Below are 15,382 nucleotides of genomic sequence, written 5' to 3'. Positions count from 1 at the left end.
GAGGTTACATGATAAGGTTTGCCATCGGTGCAACGCTCACAGAAGAACGACATGTAAATTTGGTTAAGGTCCTCGAGTTCAGTAGGACCAGAGATTGGAAATTCGTAAAACATTTTCTAAGGTGTGCTTTCGTGGATGTGAATCACATTGAAGATCCATTCAAACAAGATGAAGTGGATGAATTATTGAGAAAAATCAAAGAAAGCATACACGAAATGGAGGGGAAACATAAACCAAAAACTACTTGAATCTAGTGTGATCATGCAGAGGCGGACTATCCGACACCATGTTAAAATGAAGAAAAGGAGGTGGAAAGACCACCAAACAGCTAGTAGTGTTAGACGTTGTTGCTCCGAAAGATACGGACAATCCGATCCCAGAATCTTATATTACATGAGGAGTGCTACTAGTTAGATCCCTGTACATGATCGATTGAATTGTTGGAGCATTTTCGCATTTGTTCTAGCCATCATATTAGAAGTGGCCATAGCAACTGCCAACGCATTCACATTTGCTACCACTTCAGATTGATAATTGTCGTCTGGAAGAGTAACACACTGAGGATGGATATTGAGACCACTCGGATCAGATATGTAACTCCAAGGAGAGGAAGAAACAAGGTTTCCACAGATTGAACACATCGCATCAGGAATGACCGGACCTGATTGAAGCTTGAGAGTTATTTGAGATGGAAGTTTGGAGCATGTAGGGTGGATGCAAAAGTAATGGTCCTCGTTGTCATCATGACTCTTTTCAGCAGCACCAGATGAGCATTTGTAGAAGAGACCTTTGACTTCATAACCACAGACACCGCACGGACGCAACTGGCCGTAATCCGATTCCCTTTCCACGGGCCCCTCCCATATCCTTTCCAATTGATGGTCAGGGTGAAAGTTGGAGGTGATATACTCAGGGCAGGTTGCACAATCCTCATGGATACCGTAATCGCATTGCTTGCAGTAGTACATAGTACCAGAACCCCCCATGCCGCAGCTACTACACCAATACCTACTGTTACCCTCATAAATTGTTGCTACAGCTTCCTTGATTAGGACATGAGGATGGGTAAAGTGTTGCAGAGTTTCTTTTCCTTCAGGTAAAGAAGTCTTCTTATTTGGATCCATTATGTGTGTGTCTCTCTCTCTCTCTCTGTATCTCGTTGGTTTTATCTAAACTGTCTATACCACAGGCTTGGTGTGCTGATTAAATAGTACATGATAAGCAGCTGTGGAGTAGTTGTACCAACAGCTAGCGCGAACTGTGCATGCATCCGTCTGGAAAAGATACACTTGGATTAATAAAACTCCCTAGCAGTGTCTCATAAGCGAAACAATGGGGAAGCTACGTACATTCAGTTTAAATTAATGCACGTACCTATTGGTATAAGATAAAATCTTTTACGGCATAGTTGGTGCATATTTTATATAAGCCAAGTTGGGATTTAAGTTTCAAAGTCTCACTTTAAAAAAAGATACAAACTGATAATACTCGATGATAAAATACAGCTCAGGGCTTATCACTTCCTGTAGTTGGCCTCAGTTGACTCTCGAGTATGTGCGAATATTAAAAAAACACGCACATGGAAGGAGATGTTGCTCGGACTTTTTATCTCACGGAAACAGTTTACTGCATCAGGCGAAACAATACGACTCATGGCATTGTGGGAGGAGTGTACATGCATGATGCTGTATGCATGCAACTCACAGAAGAAAAGAGTGAAATAACAAAAATAGTTGGGGGGCAATCCGAGAATTGAACTCGGGACCTCTCGCACCCTAAGCGAGAATCATACCACTAGACCAATTGCCCTTTTGCGATTTTCCTTTATGTCTTGGTTATTTATAACAGTTTAACTAAAACCTATAAGGACTCTCCGGTATAGTCTACCTGGTATGATGATGAAATTCCATTATTTCAAAAGAGGTAAATTGTTGGTGAAAGGCTATATTCCTTTACAATCTTAATTTTAATCCATGCAAAACTGTTGAGAGCTTGAGATAAAAAGACTCGGTTTTTCTTATTTCCTTCTGATAGATGATTCTTTTATTTTTTTTAGTAAATAATTACCTTTACTTCTACTATATTTTGGGTGTTCCAAATTATGTTGCCCTGCATGTTTCCTTGCGAAATCTCTAAGTGATAACGTATTAGAAACGTGTCACGCTCCAATTGGATGTCTCAACCCCTGGTCTATACCGAACCTAGCAGATTTTGGATATGGAGTCAATTTGAAACCAAACATCTGTACACACAACAAGGAACTTCATTCATGGCTTAGAGATGTGGCCAACTGGACAAAGATAATCAAGCTCTAAAATCTGTCTCAACCAGTAAGAAAGCAGTTTAAGATCTCTTGTTCAAAAAACTTGCCATTTCGAGTACTCTATTTAAACAACCCAACTGCAACAACCAAAAACATCATCTCTCTTACAATCGTTAGCTAGCACTTCAATTTCGCTCATCCATCCATATATCAGTTAGCCATGGCAGCTTCTACAATGGCTCTATCTTCACCCGCATTGGCCGGTAAGGCACTTGTTCCTTCCAGCTCTGAAGTTTTCGGTGAAGGCAGAATCTCCATGAGAAAAACCGTTGCAAAGCCAAAAACCGTTTCATCTAGCCCATGGTACGGACCTGACCGTGTTAAGTACTTGGGACCATTCTCTGGTGAATCTCCATCATACTTAACCGGTGAGTTTGCCGGTGATTACGGTTGGGACACTGCCGGGCTTTCTGCTGATCCAGAAACCTTCGCCAAGAACCGTGAGCTCGAGGTCATTCACTGCAGATGGGCTATGTTGGGAGCTCTCGGATGTGTTTTCCCAGAATTGTTGTCTCGCAATGGTGTTAAATTTGGTGAAGCCGTTTGGTTCAAGGCCGGTTCACAAATTTTCAGTGAAGGAGGATTGGACTACTTGGGTAACTCAAGTTTGGTTCATGCTCAGAGCATCCTTGCCATTTGGGCAACACAAGTTATCTTGATGGGAGCAGTTGAAGGTTACAGAGTTGCAGGAGGACCATTAGGTGAGGTGGAGGACCCACTTTACCCTGGTGGAAGCTTCGACCCATTAGGCTTAGCTGATGACCCAGAAGCTTTCGCTGAATTGAAGGTGAAGGAGATTAAGAACGGGAGATTGGCTATGTTCTCCATGTTTGGATTCTTTGTTCAAGCAATCGTGACTGGAAAGGGTCCTCTGGAAAATTTGGCTGACCACTTAGCTGACCCCGTTGCCAACAACGCATGGAACTACGCTACAAACTTTGCCCCTGGAAAATGATCTGATTAATCGACAATCAGATGAAATGAACGTGTTGTCTTTGAATTTGCATTTTGAAGAATTGTTTGACGTGCGTTTGTAATGTACATTTCGTTGTGTTTATGATATTTGTGTCTATTTCAAGCTTAACCCGGCAGAGATTGCAATTTGATATGGTTTTGCAACTCTTCTTTAATATTTTTATCTTTGTTCAATTTACTCTATTCAGTAATTAATGTGGTTGAGAACATGGCAAAACAGTCCAAGCAATCACACAAGAACAGCCGCCTTTTGATGTGGTATTCAGATTCTTCCGGATCTAGATGCCAAATTCTTGAACGTAAGATGACGTTTAAAATGGACTAAGAAAAAAAGAGGAGGATTCAGTCGTACTTTTATTATCACACTATATCAGACATTGGACGATATCTTTGCGAATTAAAACCAAACCGTAATGGATTTAAAGCTAATACTTTGAGGATATGTTATTATCATATTCTATACTTTCCTATTGAAAATGAGTTTATTCCGAGACGTATAACCTCATCATCTACTACTTTGAAAAGTAATTTGTTATAGGGGCGGCATGGTTTATTAGAGGGGCGGCATTCTAATAGGACAAAAAGAGTCATTACATGATCATTTAAGGTGTCCCTTATAAAAAAATACTGGAAATGACAAATTAACCGTCATAATTGATAACCTAGTTCAGTGATGATAATCAAGTTTAGTGTTAATGATTAATTTCACTTATATTAACTCAAAATCAAAACCAAAATCAGATTTTTAGAGTCAAAAAAAAAAAAAAAAATTAGAGGAGAAGGTCAATCTCAACAATTGAAGAAATTAACCAACAAAATGAAGAACCAGGACCTGAAAATGACCGGGTATACTTCTAAATTAGTCCCAACTAGCTTTTTGTTGCTCAAAGTTATCTAAAGTACGTAAAAATTTCAATTTTTTTACATTTTCAGAGCTAATTAGGTTGGAATTTTGCTCATAACCAACCGTAAATCGAAGTTACGGTTCGTAAAAGAGGAACTACCAACCGTAAATAGTTAAATTTGAAGAAAACCCAATTGTAAAACCAGTTATGGTTGGTAACTAAATGCTCGATACCAACCGTAACTCAGTTACGGTTGGTAATCAAGTGCTCGATACCAACCGTAACTGAGTTATGGTTCGTAAACTAAAATGGTTACCAACCGTAACTGAAGAGAATTCTCAGATATAAGAACATACGGTTGGTAATTGAACTATTACCAACCGTAACAACATCAAATATCCAATTACGGTTCGTAATTGAGTTTAAATCAACCGTAACTCACATAAACCCAGAAATTTCAATTTCAATTTTCATCTAAAACCCTAATTTTTGATAGAAACTAAACTTAAATCGAACAAAATAAACCAAATCATAACTGGGTTTTCAAAACATACCTCATATAAGTCATTACACTATATCTGATTAATTTTCGAATTGTCGATTAATCGAAGACGATGAAATTTTGAGTTTTAATGGAGGTTACGGTTGATGGAAGGAGGAGAAGAGAAGAAGAAAGAAAACAAATTTTCAATTTAGCTTTGATTTAGGTTAAAAAATGGGGGTAATCTAGTTCATTTACACCCCTATAGGACATCTCCTAACCAACTAGAGGGACATTACTATCACACTGCCGCCCCTCTAATAAATCATGCCGCCCCTATAACAAGTTACTTTGAAAATGAGCCGTTGAAAATCTGCGGATTTCTGACTGCCCAAATTAAAAACGATAGATTATGATGATTTATATTTCGGAATGTGCTCATTTTTGGTAGGTATGTAAAACTTGGTAAGAGGAACATATCCTCAAAATATTAGCTTCAATCTTTTACGGTTTGGTTTTTATTCGCAAAAATGACATCCAACATGTGAGATACTGTGATAATAAATGTACGAACGGTCCTTCCTCGAAAAAAAACACTAAACCTTAGTCTTAGGCGGAAGGAGTATAACTTAGAGAAATAATTCAACAGACTACGGAGGCCTCTACAACATGTATTGAAAGTGAGGAGAAAATCCTTCAAAATCAATGTGTCCCACGTGGCACCTCCCTCTTAGAATCACCAAATTTGATTGATTTATGAAATGAGTTGAAAAGTTTAATACTATTTCCGTTTTTAAAATTGAAATACTATCATTTTTTCAATTCAACTTATTTTTAAGCTAAAATGAAAAATGTAAAAATATCCTTTTTCAAAAATTAGAGGGAATAAATAATTTTTTTTTCTTTTCTTTTTGTTACAATCGTATATATACGATGAGCCAACCAAACTAAAAGTTACCTGTTGTTGTTGCAATTGTCATGCGTCGGAAAATGATACGTACAGTCTCTTTCATTTCTTCATTCGTTTATAATCAGCTTTAACTTCCTGACAACATTATTGGCCAAAATTGGTAGGTACCCAAAAATTGCTCAAAAGAAAATAAAAGAGAAAACGAGATCTCTTGTAGGGAAGTGATAGAGATAGACTGACCGCGTTTTGTCCCATAATTTTTTCCGGTAGAGATATGATTCTAACATTTGGATGATAAAGGTGTATAGAATAGATCCTAGCATTTGTCTTAGTCGGTAATTTTGTCGGGATAAAACGCGCGGTTAACCTAGCATTTCCAATTCTTATAACCCTAATACAGAATTTCCTATATAACCCATAAGAATTCCGAAACCAGAATCCCCCTATCAAAAAAATCAAAAATCAAGATCATGAAATGAAGCCACATAGTGATACAATTTAACACCAATCAACAACCAAAACTAGCTGAACGCCAAATTGATAGATTTAAAAAATTATAGCTTACATTTTTCTTAGCTCCAACTTTATTTTACTTCTATCAGTACGGCAAAGGTCAATGCTATCTTGAACCATTATCCTTCCTCTTCAACATCAGCTAGTGCCAACCAACAATCTATTAGTATTCCTTTTCATGAAATTATTTGATTGGGCTGTCATAGGCTTAACAAATTAATTAATATATTTTTCACTAATTAACTAATAATATAGCAGTAGTAAGAGACCGTTCCCATAGAGAGCTGTATAATTGATGGATTATTTGTATTAGCAAAATAAAGTAAATAATAAAGGGGAGTTTTGGTTTATAAGATATATAAATATAAAGACAATAAGAGATAAAAGAGATGATCAAGGAATCCTTCGCCGTTACCAAGCGTTAACAAGATTAAAATACTTATATATCGTTCGTAAGAACCATTCATCACCAGCCGTAGAATAACATCTAGATCAGTATTATCGCCAAAACTCATTTTATCACTGGACACGGAAGTTCTCGACTACCAGATTCTATTCAACGAACCACCAAGTAGTAGATCACTCAAGGTGTCATCCAATCGAACGCCTTAAACTTTGTGAATTTAGGTTGATCCCAGTAGTTAAACTCTTAGATCAAGGTTCAATTATTGGTGTTGTATTCACTCGCAAGTGCTCCATAAAATCCCTATGCAAGGTCTCACGATTTCTACTTGTGTAGAGAGTTAATCGACGATTACTTATCTCATAACTTCTATTAGTGATAGAAAAATCAATAGACTAATCTAGTATGCATCCCAAATCAATCTAAGAATCATTCATAAAACCTAGATATGGTAAAAACAAACAATGATGATAGAAAATCTCAATAGATTTGTATTAATAATAAAGCTTCACGCTTGGAACATTGAATACATCCTTAATCAACAAAGGATTTAGCTATTCATATTACAAAGAAGATGATTCATTCCTAAAGGGGTAAACCCTAGGTTTTCGATGTAGAATAAACCCTAGCTTATGATATGAGATGATATGATATGAAAGTCCTAATACCTATTTATATAGGTTTACAATGCTTAGCATCCAAGTATTCTAGTCGGTTAAGGAACCCGACCCTGAATTACGAAAGAAAGACCCTAATCGTGAATTTTGGCCTTCAACAGTTTGCATACCAGTTTGCAAACTTAAATCTTGTAATAAAATCCAGGGAAATAAGTTTGCATACCAGTTTATGCTTGCATACTGTTGATGGTGGTTTTTAGTTTAGGGCGAACATTGTAAAAGTCTATCTACCTGACCCGACATCGGAAGTAATAGATCTTGATATGTCCATATTCCGCAGGGAATTTGAAGAATATATCAAAATCTGATGAATTCCTATGATGCTCTTCATATTGTTTGAAACTCAAGATCCTAGATGAATTGTTCACTAGTATAGAGCCTAACGAGTATTTAAACTCCTAGTTGCATTACTCACTAATGAAATGGAGCCATTTAATAGTGTTGAGTGCCTAAGCCTCTTCGCTCATATATGTATTGAGAATTTCAATATATTTATGTATATAAAATTTACTCAGAATGATGCATGTAGACACAATCCCAAATATTCTATAAATTTTATCTTGCACCAGCATTATTCACTAATGCATGGTCTGCCTAGTGTTTTCCTATGCTATGTTCCCCAGCGAACTCTCAATATTGGCATGACATGACGATTAAATGTTCGGTCGCAATAGAGTAGCATAAATCTACCGAAGTGTCAGTATTGAGACCTGCATGAAAACACTCACATAGGCTACACCACCCTCTGACAGAGAGATCAGCGCGTTCGCACACCTTTTAATTAAAAGTTGGCCAGATCGAACACGCTTAATTCCCTTAAGGAAAATCTAGACTGTCCATATCAGTCTCAGAAACGATCACGGCCATACAAGTTGGCCACACGATTTAACAAGCCTAACCAAACCTTGGCAGAAATAGACAATTACCGCGATGACCACCGGCGGGCCCACTAATGCGCTGACCAGCCGAGCATCACCATGCATCTCCCAGCGCATCAAAACGCTAAACCTAAGTAGGGAAGTCGTGCTGGTTAAAGAGAAGCTCAAACGAATTTGAACTGTCCAAGACAGTCTCAAAATCATCGCAACCATCCAACTTCGCATGCTTGCTTGGACGGGTTAGATGATCACAAGAGCAATTAGGGGAATGTTGACATGCACACCTCCGGCCCCACTTTCCCCTTCCTCGAACGACTTGTCCATGGTGGGGCCATTGAGCAGTGAAACGCTCGCCCAAACCATGGCAGGCGTGATGCTTCCAAACCCTAAATTGGGTCGCGGAAATCCACAAGCGTATTAAATCGATCACAACCATCCAACTTGGCCAGTCTATTTGGATGGCTTAGATCGTGTTTTGGACCATTAGGAAGGTGCACATAAGTTCACCGTCAGCCCAACGTTGTCCCCACACGATCGATCTCCCCAAAGGAGGACAACAGCATGCAAAACCGTTGGGTCAAAGTCGTGCGGACGTGGATGTTTCAAAACCCTAATTAAGATTTTCGGAAACACACATCTGTCGTGAATTGATCGTGACCATCCATCGTCACCAGCCAAAACGGACGGTGTAAATATAGACTCAAGAGATCACAAGGATGTCAACATGATCACCGTGGGCCTACCTTTACGTGTGACCGGCCGACCTATGAAGAATGGGAACCGGTGCCTCGAAAAGCATGCCCTAAAGGTGATAGGTCACACGGCCTTTAAACCCCAACTAACGCTTTGCGGAAATATATTTCTGTCGCTAATCGATCACGACCACTCATATTTGCCGGTCAAATTGAGTGGCCTAGATCGAATCTTTGTGGGACCGAGAGGTGTAGGCATTCACGTCAGTGAGCCTTCTCCACGCATGCTCGATCGGCCCACTCAAAAGTAGCGCCAATGCTTGGATTCAATCAAGCCAGAGAGGGACCTTTGCGCACCTCTAAAAAACCCTAAATTCCTTCAACGATAGCAAACATGTGCCGTAAATCATCTCGTCTGTCCAACTTTTCCAGCTTGGTCAGATGGCTTGGATTAAAAATTAGGCAATCAATGAAGTGCCTCAATGATCGCCGTCTGCCTCTCTGTCACAGGGAGTGGTCGACCAAATGATGGCCCACCCATGTGGCCTCCAAACGATCAGTCGAAGATGGTCGGACGTGCTGCCATTTTAAGACGCTTAATTCGCGACTTACTCAATCAAGCTTTAAAACAACGATGCTTCATGCATATCGATTGTTTTGAGCTGCTTGCTTAAAAGTGATGCATTACATGCATCGAGAATGCACCTAATAGCACCGTATGCTATTTCCTACGGCGGATCCCATGACTTGACCCTTCCCGCTCATTCGAGACATCAAACATGTCACAAACTGGGGGATACTTACTGGGGTATTGGTCTGGCGGTTTACAACGTGCGGCGTGCAACGCGCCCATTACGAGAACGTGTCAGGAAAGATGGATGGTTAATGATGATGAGGGAAGTGGGAAAAGGCGTGATTATGGTACAATCATCTACACGACCCCGCTACTCCATCACTCAACTTCCTCCACTTCCTACGAGATGAGGATTGCGCTCAAATGACTTGTATAAATAGGTTCTCCAACCTATTTCCAAACAACATAGAAAAACCAAGTATTGTCATCACCGTATCCAGAAAACACCTAGGACTGATAGCTTACATTGTGCAAGCCAGTTCATCATTCTGATACAAGTCATAAACATCCAACACCTTCATAATCTCAACACCTTCTTCGCTTCCCTCCCTAAGATCAACCCTTCTCCTTCACCTTGTGACCGAATTTAATCTGGAACGACCATTTCTTGGTTTAGGCTAGAGTCTTACAGATTGATTTCTCGAACCTAAAAGCACTCCCTTGCAGTGTATTTACCAAAACCAGTAGAAACAGTTTTTACCACAAAACAATTGGCGACCACAGCGGGAGATTAATCTCTCGGTTGCAAAAAAATAAATAAATCATTTTCCCTATTCCGTTTTCAGTTTCCTAAATTTCTCAAGATGGTTGATCTTAGAAATGGTTCAGAAACCCTCAATCCCAATTTTACTTCTCCCAGCACTGACAATACTTCACATGTTATTCATGAAACCGTTCTTTCATTCAAAACCCTTGTCGAGGCTATGGAGTCTCGATATTTAACAACTATTCATGATTTGATGAAAATCCTTAATGATATTGTCAGGAATCAAGCTACTATTGTCAAGATGCAGGACGAAGTATTTGCGCTCTTGAAAGTCCTCACAGATCAACTATCGAAGGAACCAACACGCATTCATTCTGAAGGAAATTCCACCAACAATCCATTTTGGATCAATACTGATGGTAGTAGTCCTTCTTCCAAGATTCATATTCATATTCCTGGTGAGGAAGATGAAGCCTATGATCGTGTTGAATGGAAAAGTAGACACCAACATAACTTGTCTGCTCATGAAGATCGAGAGATGCTTCCTCAAACTCTGGAAGAAGACTCGTAGTATTTAGTACCATTACACCAAATTCAGGGATTAGTAACTAGAAGTCGCAACAGCTTAGTCCCTGTTGCGAATTTTGAGTTGCAAATTGTTTGCAACAGTTCATGCAGTTACAAAACTCGCAACTGTTTTAAACTGTTACGATTCGCAACTAAATTGGGTTGTACGCGTGCGACTCGTGAGTGTGGCTGCACATACATTTAAGCTGACTCGATGTCAGCCCATTCAGATGTGAAACTGACTCGGTTTTAGCCTATTATTATCATCAAACTCTATTCTCTCTCATTCTCATCTCTCATTCTCTCTCGTTCTCATCTCTCATTCTCTTCCGTCTCTCATTCGCTTCTGTCATGTCTGAAATTCATAGGTTTCAGAGATCTCAAATTTCAGATCAAGCCGACCTATTTATTTTTCGCCTTAGGGTTTCAAGGTTTACCTACAAAAGTTGTTTTAGGGTTCAGTCTCTCTTATGTCGTTTCCAAAAACTCTCAAGAGCAGCAACACAGAGAAGAAGAAAGGCCCTAAAATTCTCAATTCCTTGTAAGTATAATAAAGTGTCTCGCTTGATTTCATCCCTATGTTTAATTTTTGATTCTGGGTTTGATTGAATCTGATTTGTGTGAAATCCCCAAATTTTTAGGGTTTTTGATTTGAGAGATCGTGAAGAGGAATGACGCTTTCCTCGTCAAAGAGTTTGGAAATAGAAATCAAATGGTTCAGTTCAGAAAGAACCTAATAATCTATACAACGTTAACACCTTCAAACACTTTGGTAAGAAAAACAACAGCTGGTCTTGTACTGTTGAGTTCTGATTTGGGTTTTATTTCAATTCCGTTGTTTAGATTTTAGGGTTTTTGCTAATGATTTGTTGATGTTGGTGGTAATTTGGTGTATTGTAGAGTTAGCTACTGCAAAGTCTATTTCAGTTCAAGCTGGAAAAGATTCAGGTGTTGTTCTGGCTACTATCAAGACTAACAAACAGAAGTACCATTCAGCTTTGGTGCACAAAACTGTCATGGAGCTAGGAAACATACCTCTTCTTGTTGTATACTGAAATTCAGGTTTAATAATCATAATTCCTCAACATATTTTTAGCAATTCTAGTCAAATAATTTGATTTCGTTTACTAATTCTAGTCGATTTTGTGGTGTAAAGGAAAATCTGTCTGAAAGAGTATTAGAGCTTCTTGCGTTGCCCGGGGATGATGTTCTGTGGATGCTCCTTGATACTTAAATTTGTGATTTTATTAGTTGACAGCTGAAGTTTGGGATTAGTTTTTGATTGTTTACTTTGTGTTTTGTTTTAGGCTGTGGCTCTAGACTAAGCGGAGAAACATAATCTGAGAGTGGACACCAATGGATTGGTTTACACATATCTGATTCAATGCTAGTGAAACAGTCAGTTTTTTTTTTGTTAATTTGATTTGCTTGTGCTAGATCTTCATTTTATTAATCTAAATCTCGTTTTGATAATAGATATTGCGCTGGAGCGGGAAGTAGATGGTGATCTTTTGCTAAGCGATATGGGTCAGGTAATTCTTCTTGTTCCTTTCCTCTTTCTATCAACGTTTATTAACTATTTGATGTTATAAACATTTGTCACTTTTTGGTTTCAGGACTTGGGTTTCATGGATGGAGTTATTAATGGTGTTATTAGCATCTCAGCGGTGCAGGTTGGAATTCTTTTAACCTCTTATCTGAAATGGACCTTGTTTTTGGATCATTTTTATACTCTAAAGCTTAGTTGCTTGGTTCAGAATTAGTACAGTATAGCATGTATTTTGGTGCATGCATGAGTTGGACAATTGTCATTTTTCGAATACTTTACTCACTGACTTTAATCTGTACCGGTTGTCGCTAATCAAACAGTGGCTTTTCTATGCAGACAGTTCCTCTCATAATCCAAGACTGACATTGAAGTACGTCTTGGTTCTTTTTAACATTTTATTAAGTTTATCTTTCATGTAGACCTGTATTGAAATGGCGCAATTTCATTGCAGGGCCTTCTTTGGATCACTATATCGGTGTTTACCTGAAGTATGTCTTAATGCTTATATATCGTTAGTTTACTTTGAGATTGTGTGAGAACTTCTATGTCTAAATTATAAAGGGTTAAATTACCCTACAGGTGATCCTCTTCGAACACCAAGTACATAGACTATACCTCTCCGATGCTAAATATGTAGGAGGTGATTCCCATATTGCGGCTGCTTCACCGGTGTATATAAATCTTTTCGTACTTTCATATACTGGACGCTGGGAATTCGTCTCGTATTGCCCTTCAATTGGTTAAGGTTCTTCTTGACCAGTTCTTTATTTTCCTTATATGACAAGTGGTAACTCATGTTGCCCTTGCAATTGAAGTTCCCCGGGGTTAGCTTAACAAGAAGGATCCCATGGGCTGCTACTGTACTTCAGGTTCCGCAGTTTGTCTTGGGACTTTCACACTATTACTGATTAACTAAATAATATTTCTTTTTGGCTTAGAAATATCCTCACATGTATCTCGTTGCTTTATCCTTTAAAGATCTTAATCTGCTCATCTTTCTACATTTTTAATGGGAGGAGGCGGATCCTTTTCAGCTGGTGGCCCGGGAAAGGGATGCACTCACGGCTGTGTAAGTCTAAATTTGTGTTTCCTTATATGTTTCTGGTGTATCATAGTTTCTCTGAAGCATTATCAGTCTGTTGTCGTTTATTTATTAATGATGGCAAATTTTTTTTACATGGATTCTGATGTAACTAGTTCTGAATAGAGTATCACCAGATTCAGTCATTTTCTGTATTCAGCAGCATCTACACTTGACACTGGCCTATTTGGAATTCATGCATCTACTGTGAGCGGTGTACCATTTATGACTTTACTACATATTTTAGCATAACCAAAAAGAAGTTTTGCAGACACGGTTGTATAATCCAATGACTATTTAAATATTCTACAATCTTTCCACTAAAAAAACATTATTAATTTCTAGTCCAAGGTATCAAACGTAGAAATATGCATCGGCAAAAAACTTCTCAGAACATGGGACATACTTGCTGAGAGGTGTCTATTACAAGAATATGAAATGGCAAGCAGCAATCAAGGTGGACAAGAAACAAATCCATAACCCATTTGTATGACAGGTATTTAATTCTTGTTCCCCATTGATTCAAACTAGTAGTAATGTTGCGGTACTTCCATCACATCGTGTAATAATATGTTTTTTTTTTATCTCTTAGTCATTTAATTTTTATCAATGCATTCTAAGATTATTTATAATTTGAGGTTTCTATATGGCCTACAATCATAACTGTCCACATTTCTGAATTATGAACCTGTGATCAAAGAATACGAAATATTAGCTTAGTATGCTTCTGGTTAACTTCTTGGTAGGCTCTTAAATGTAGCGGTAGTTACTGTTTTTTGATTAAGTAATTTGGATTCTTACTATGGGTAATGCAGGAATGAGAAATGCACATATAGTTCAAGTTAGAAAATTTTCGATTGTTAACCCTCTAATTGTAAACTACGAGCCAAAATATAAGTTCTGAAAACATTCTAGAATAGTTCATGTTTTGGACAGTTAGTGCAGCTGTTTTGTAGTTGAAAGTTACTAGAACTCTAGGAGATATGTTTTAGTGGCTTGATAAAATTTTAAGAAACAAGAACTAAGGCGCTACACTTGGACCGAGTTCTTATCCATGACTCGCAGTATAATCGAATAGTTAGAACTTATCTTTCGTCTGTTTTTATATGCCTACTAATCTTCTTGATGAAATGTGTTCAGGAATATAGGGAGTGTCAGCTCTGCATCCCTGCACCACTGTCTACTAGGGTGGCGCATTACGACCTGCTGAACTTAATGAACTTTTTTCAACTCCACCAGAAAGGTGATATTTTAAACTAGCTATTTTTTATTTTTTTACCGCATTGTTATGATTTCGCAACATGTATTAGATGCTACACATTTCTGCAAAACCGTCATTTCTACGAACTGGCTAGCAGCCTCAGATCATTTGTTGCTTGCAAGTGCACTATCAACAGTCTTACTAAATTTTCATAACTGTGCATGTGCATATGAACAAAAGAAAGAAGCAAACATAACAATTTAATTGAAATATTTTTTATGAATCAATCTTTATTTCACTGCGCTTCTGAGAATATTTTTATTGTGCTCACTCTCATATGAAACCTAATATTACTTATATTTTGGAATTACAGTCCTAGGAGTAAAGCTCCACATAAGGAATCTGCAGAGAAGACTGCATTAGGAGAATAATCCTTTGATGGATTCTTGGCACAGGTATGTGCATTCACTACTTTCGCTTTGTTTGCTTTCTCAAAGAAATAAAAGATTTTCATTTGCTGGAGTTTATTCTTTTATTCCTTTTAAGTTTTTCAAGTGTGCTTTCCCTGCATTGTGTCAGTTTGGAATTTCACTTCTTTAAATGCAATAAATGTAAATGCAGTGGACCCTTATGACATTGTTAGATCCGGTTAAAAGTGTAGCCAATTTGGTTTACATCGGATACTAAGGAAACATTGCCTTTGTCCTGCATATAACCAGACGAAGAAGGTTAGATCGCAAGAAGCAACAATCAGATAGAAATGTTTTCCAGTACTTCATCTTTGGACCTAAAAGGTGTTGGGAAGTCATCATTTATCAACTCTCTACTCGGAAGGTATGGTACTTGTTGAAGTTATTGATTAAATAAACTTACAGAGTGATATCAAACCTTGTAGAATCACACTGAATAAGATCCTTATGTTATGAATAAGATCTTTTGATGCCACA

The 15,382-nt window shown here is 38.1% G+C and overlaps 2 protein-coding genes, 1 long non-coding RNA gene and 1 other non-coding gene across 5 annotated transcripts; 2 read left to right on the top strand and 2 right to left on the bottom strand.

The window, feature by feature from the left end:
* Positions 1 to 410: 410 nt before the first annotated feature.
* Positions 411 to 1,124, bottom strand: LOC113290496. The gene has a single exon (XM_026540096.1). It carries the CDS (start codon positions 1,122 to 1,124, stop codon positions 411 to 413), a length of 714 nt encoding a protein of 237 aa, XP_026395881.1.
* Positions 1,125 to 1,737: 613 nt separating this feature from the next.
* On the bottom strand, positions 1,738 to 1,809 carry TRNAP-AGG. The gene has a single exon. It is a non-coding gene; the product is annotated as a tRNA-Pro (tRNA).
* Positions 1,810 to 2,297: 488 nt separating this feature from the next.
* On the top strand, positions 2,298 to 3,455 carry LOC113286952 (chlorophyll a-b binding protein, chloroplastic-like). The gene has a single exon (XM_026535608.1). The coding sequence runs from the start codon at positions 2,484 to 2,486 to the stop codon at positions 3,276 to 3,278; it is 795 nt and encodes a 264-aa protein (XP_026391393.1). The 5' UTR covers positions 2,298 to 2,483; the 3' UTR covers positions 3,279 to 3,455.
* A 7,463-nt stretch (positions 3,456 to 10,918) lies between these two features.
* Positions 10,919 to 15,382, top strand: LOC113285440. 2 transcript variants are annotated; one of them, XR_003328658.1, is made up of 13 exons: positions 10,919 to 11,145; positions 11,246 to 11,376; positions 11,505 to 11,666; positions 11,761 to 12,002; positions 12,081 to 12,136; positions 12,221 to 12,277; positions 12,490 to 12,523; positions 12,605 to 12,641; positions 12,733 to 13,222; positions 13,580 to 13,730; positions 14,375 to 14,477; positions 14,809 to 14,890; positions 15,057 to 15,382. It is a non-coding gene; the product is annotated as an uncharacterized LOC113285440 (long non-coding RNA). The 2 variants fall into 2 exon arrangements; XR_003328657.1 differs by having other exon boundaries at positions 12,733 to 13,730.

Source organism: Papaver somniferum, chromosome 6 (genome assembly GCF_003573695.1).
Source record: "Papaver somniferum cultivar HN1 chromosome 6, ASM357369v1, whole genome shotgun sequence".
Lineage (NCBI taxonomy): Eukaryota > Viridiplantae > Streptophyta > Magnoliopsida > Ranunculales > Papaveraceae > Papaver > Papaver somniferum.
This window is presented reverse-complemented; position numbering and strand designations above follow the sequence as displayed.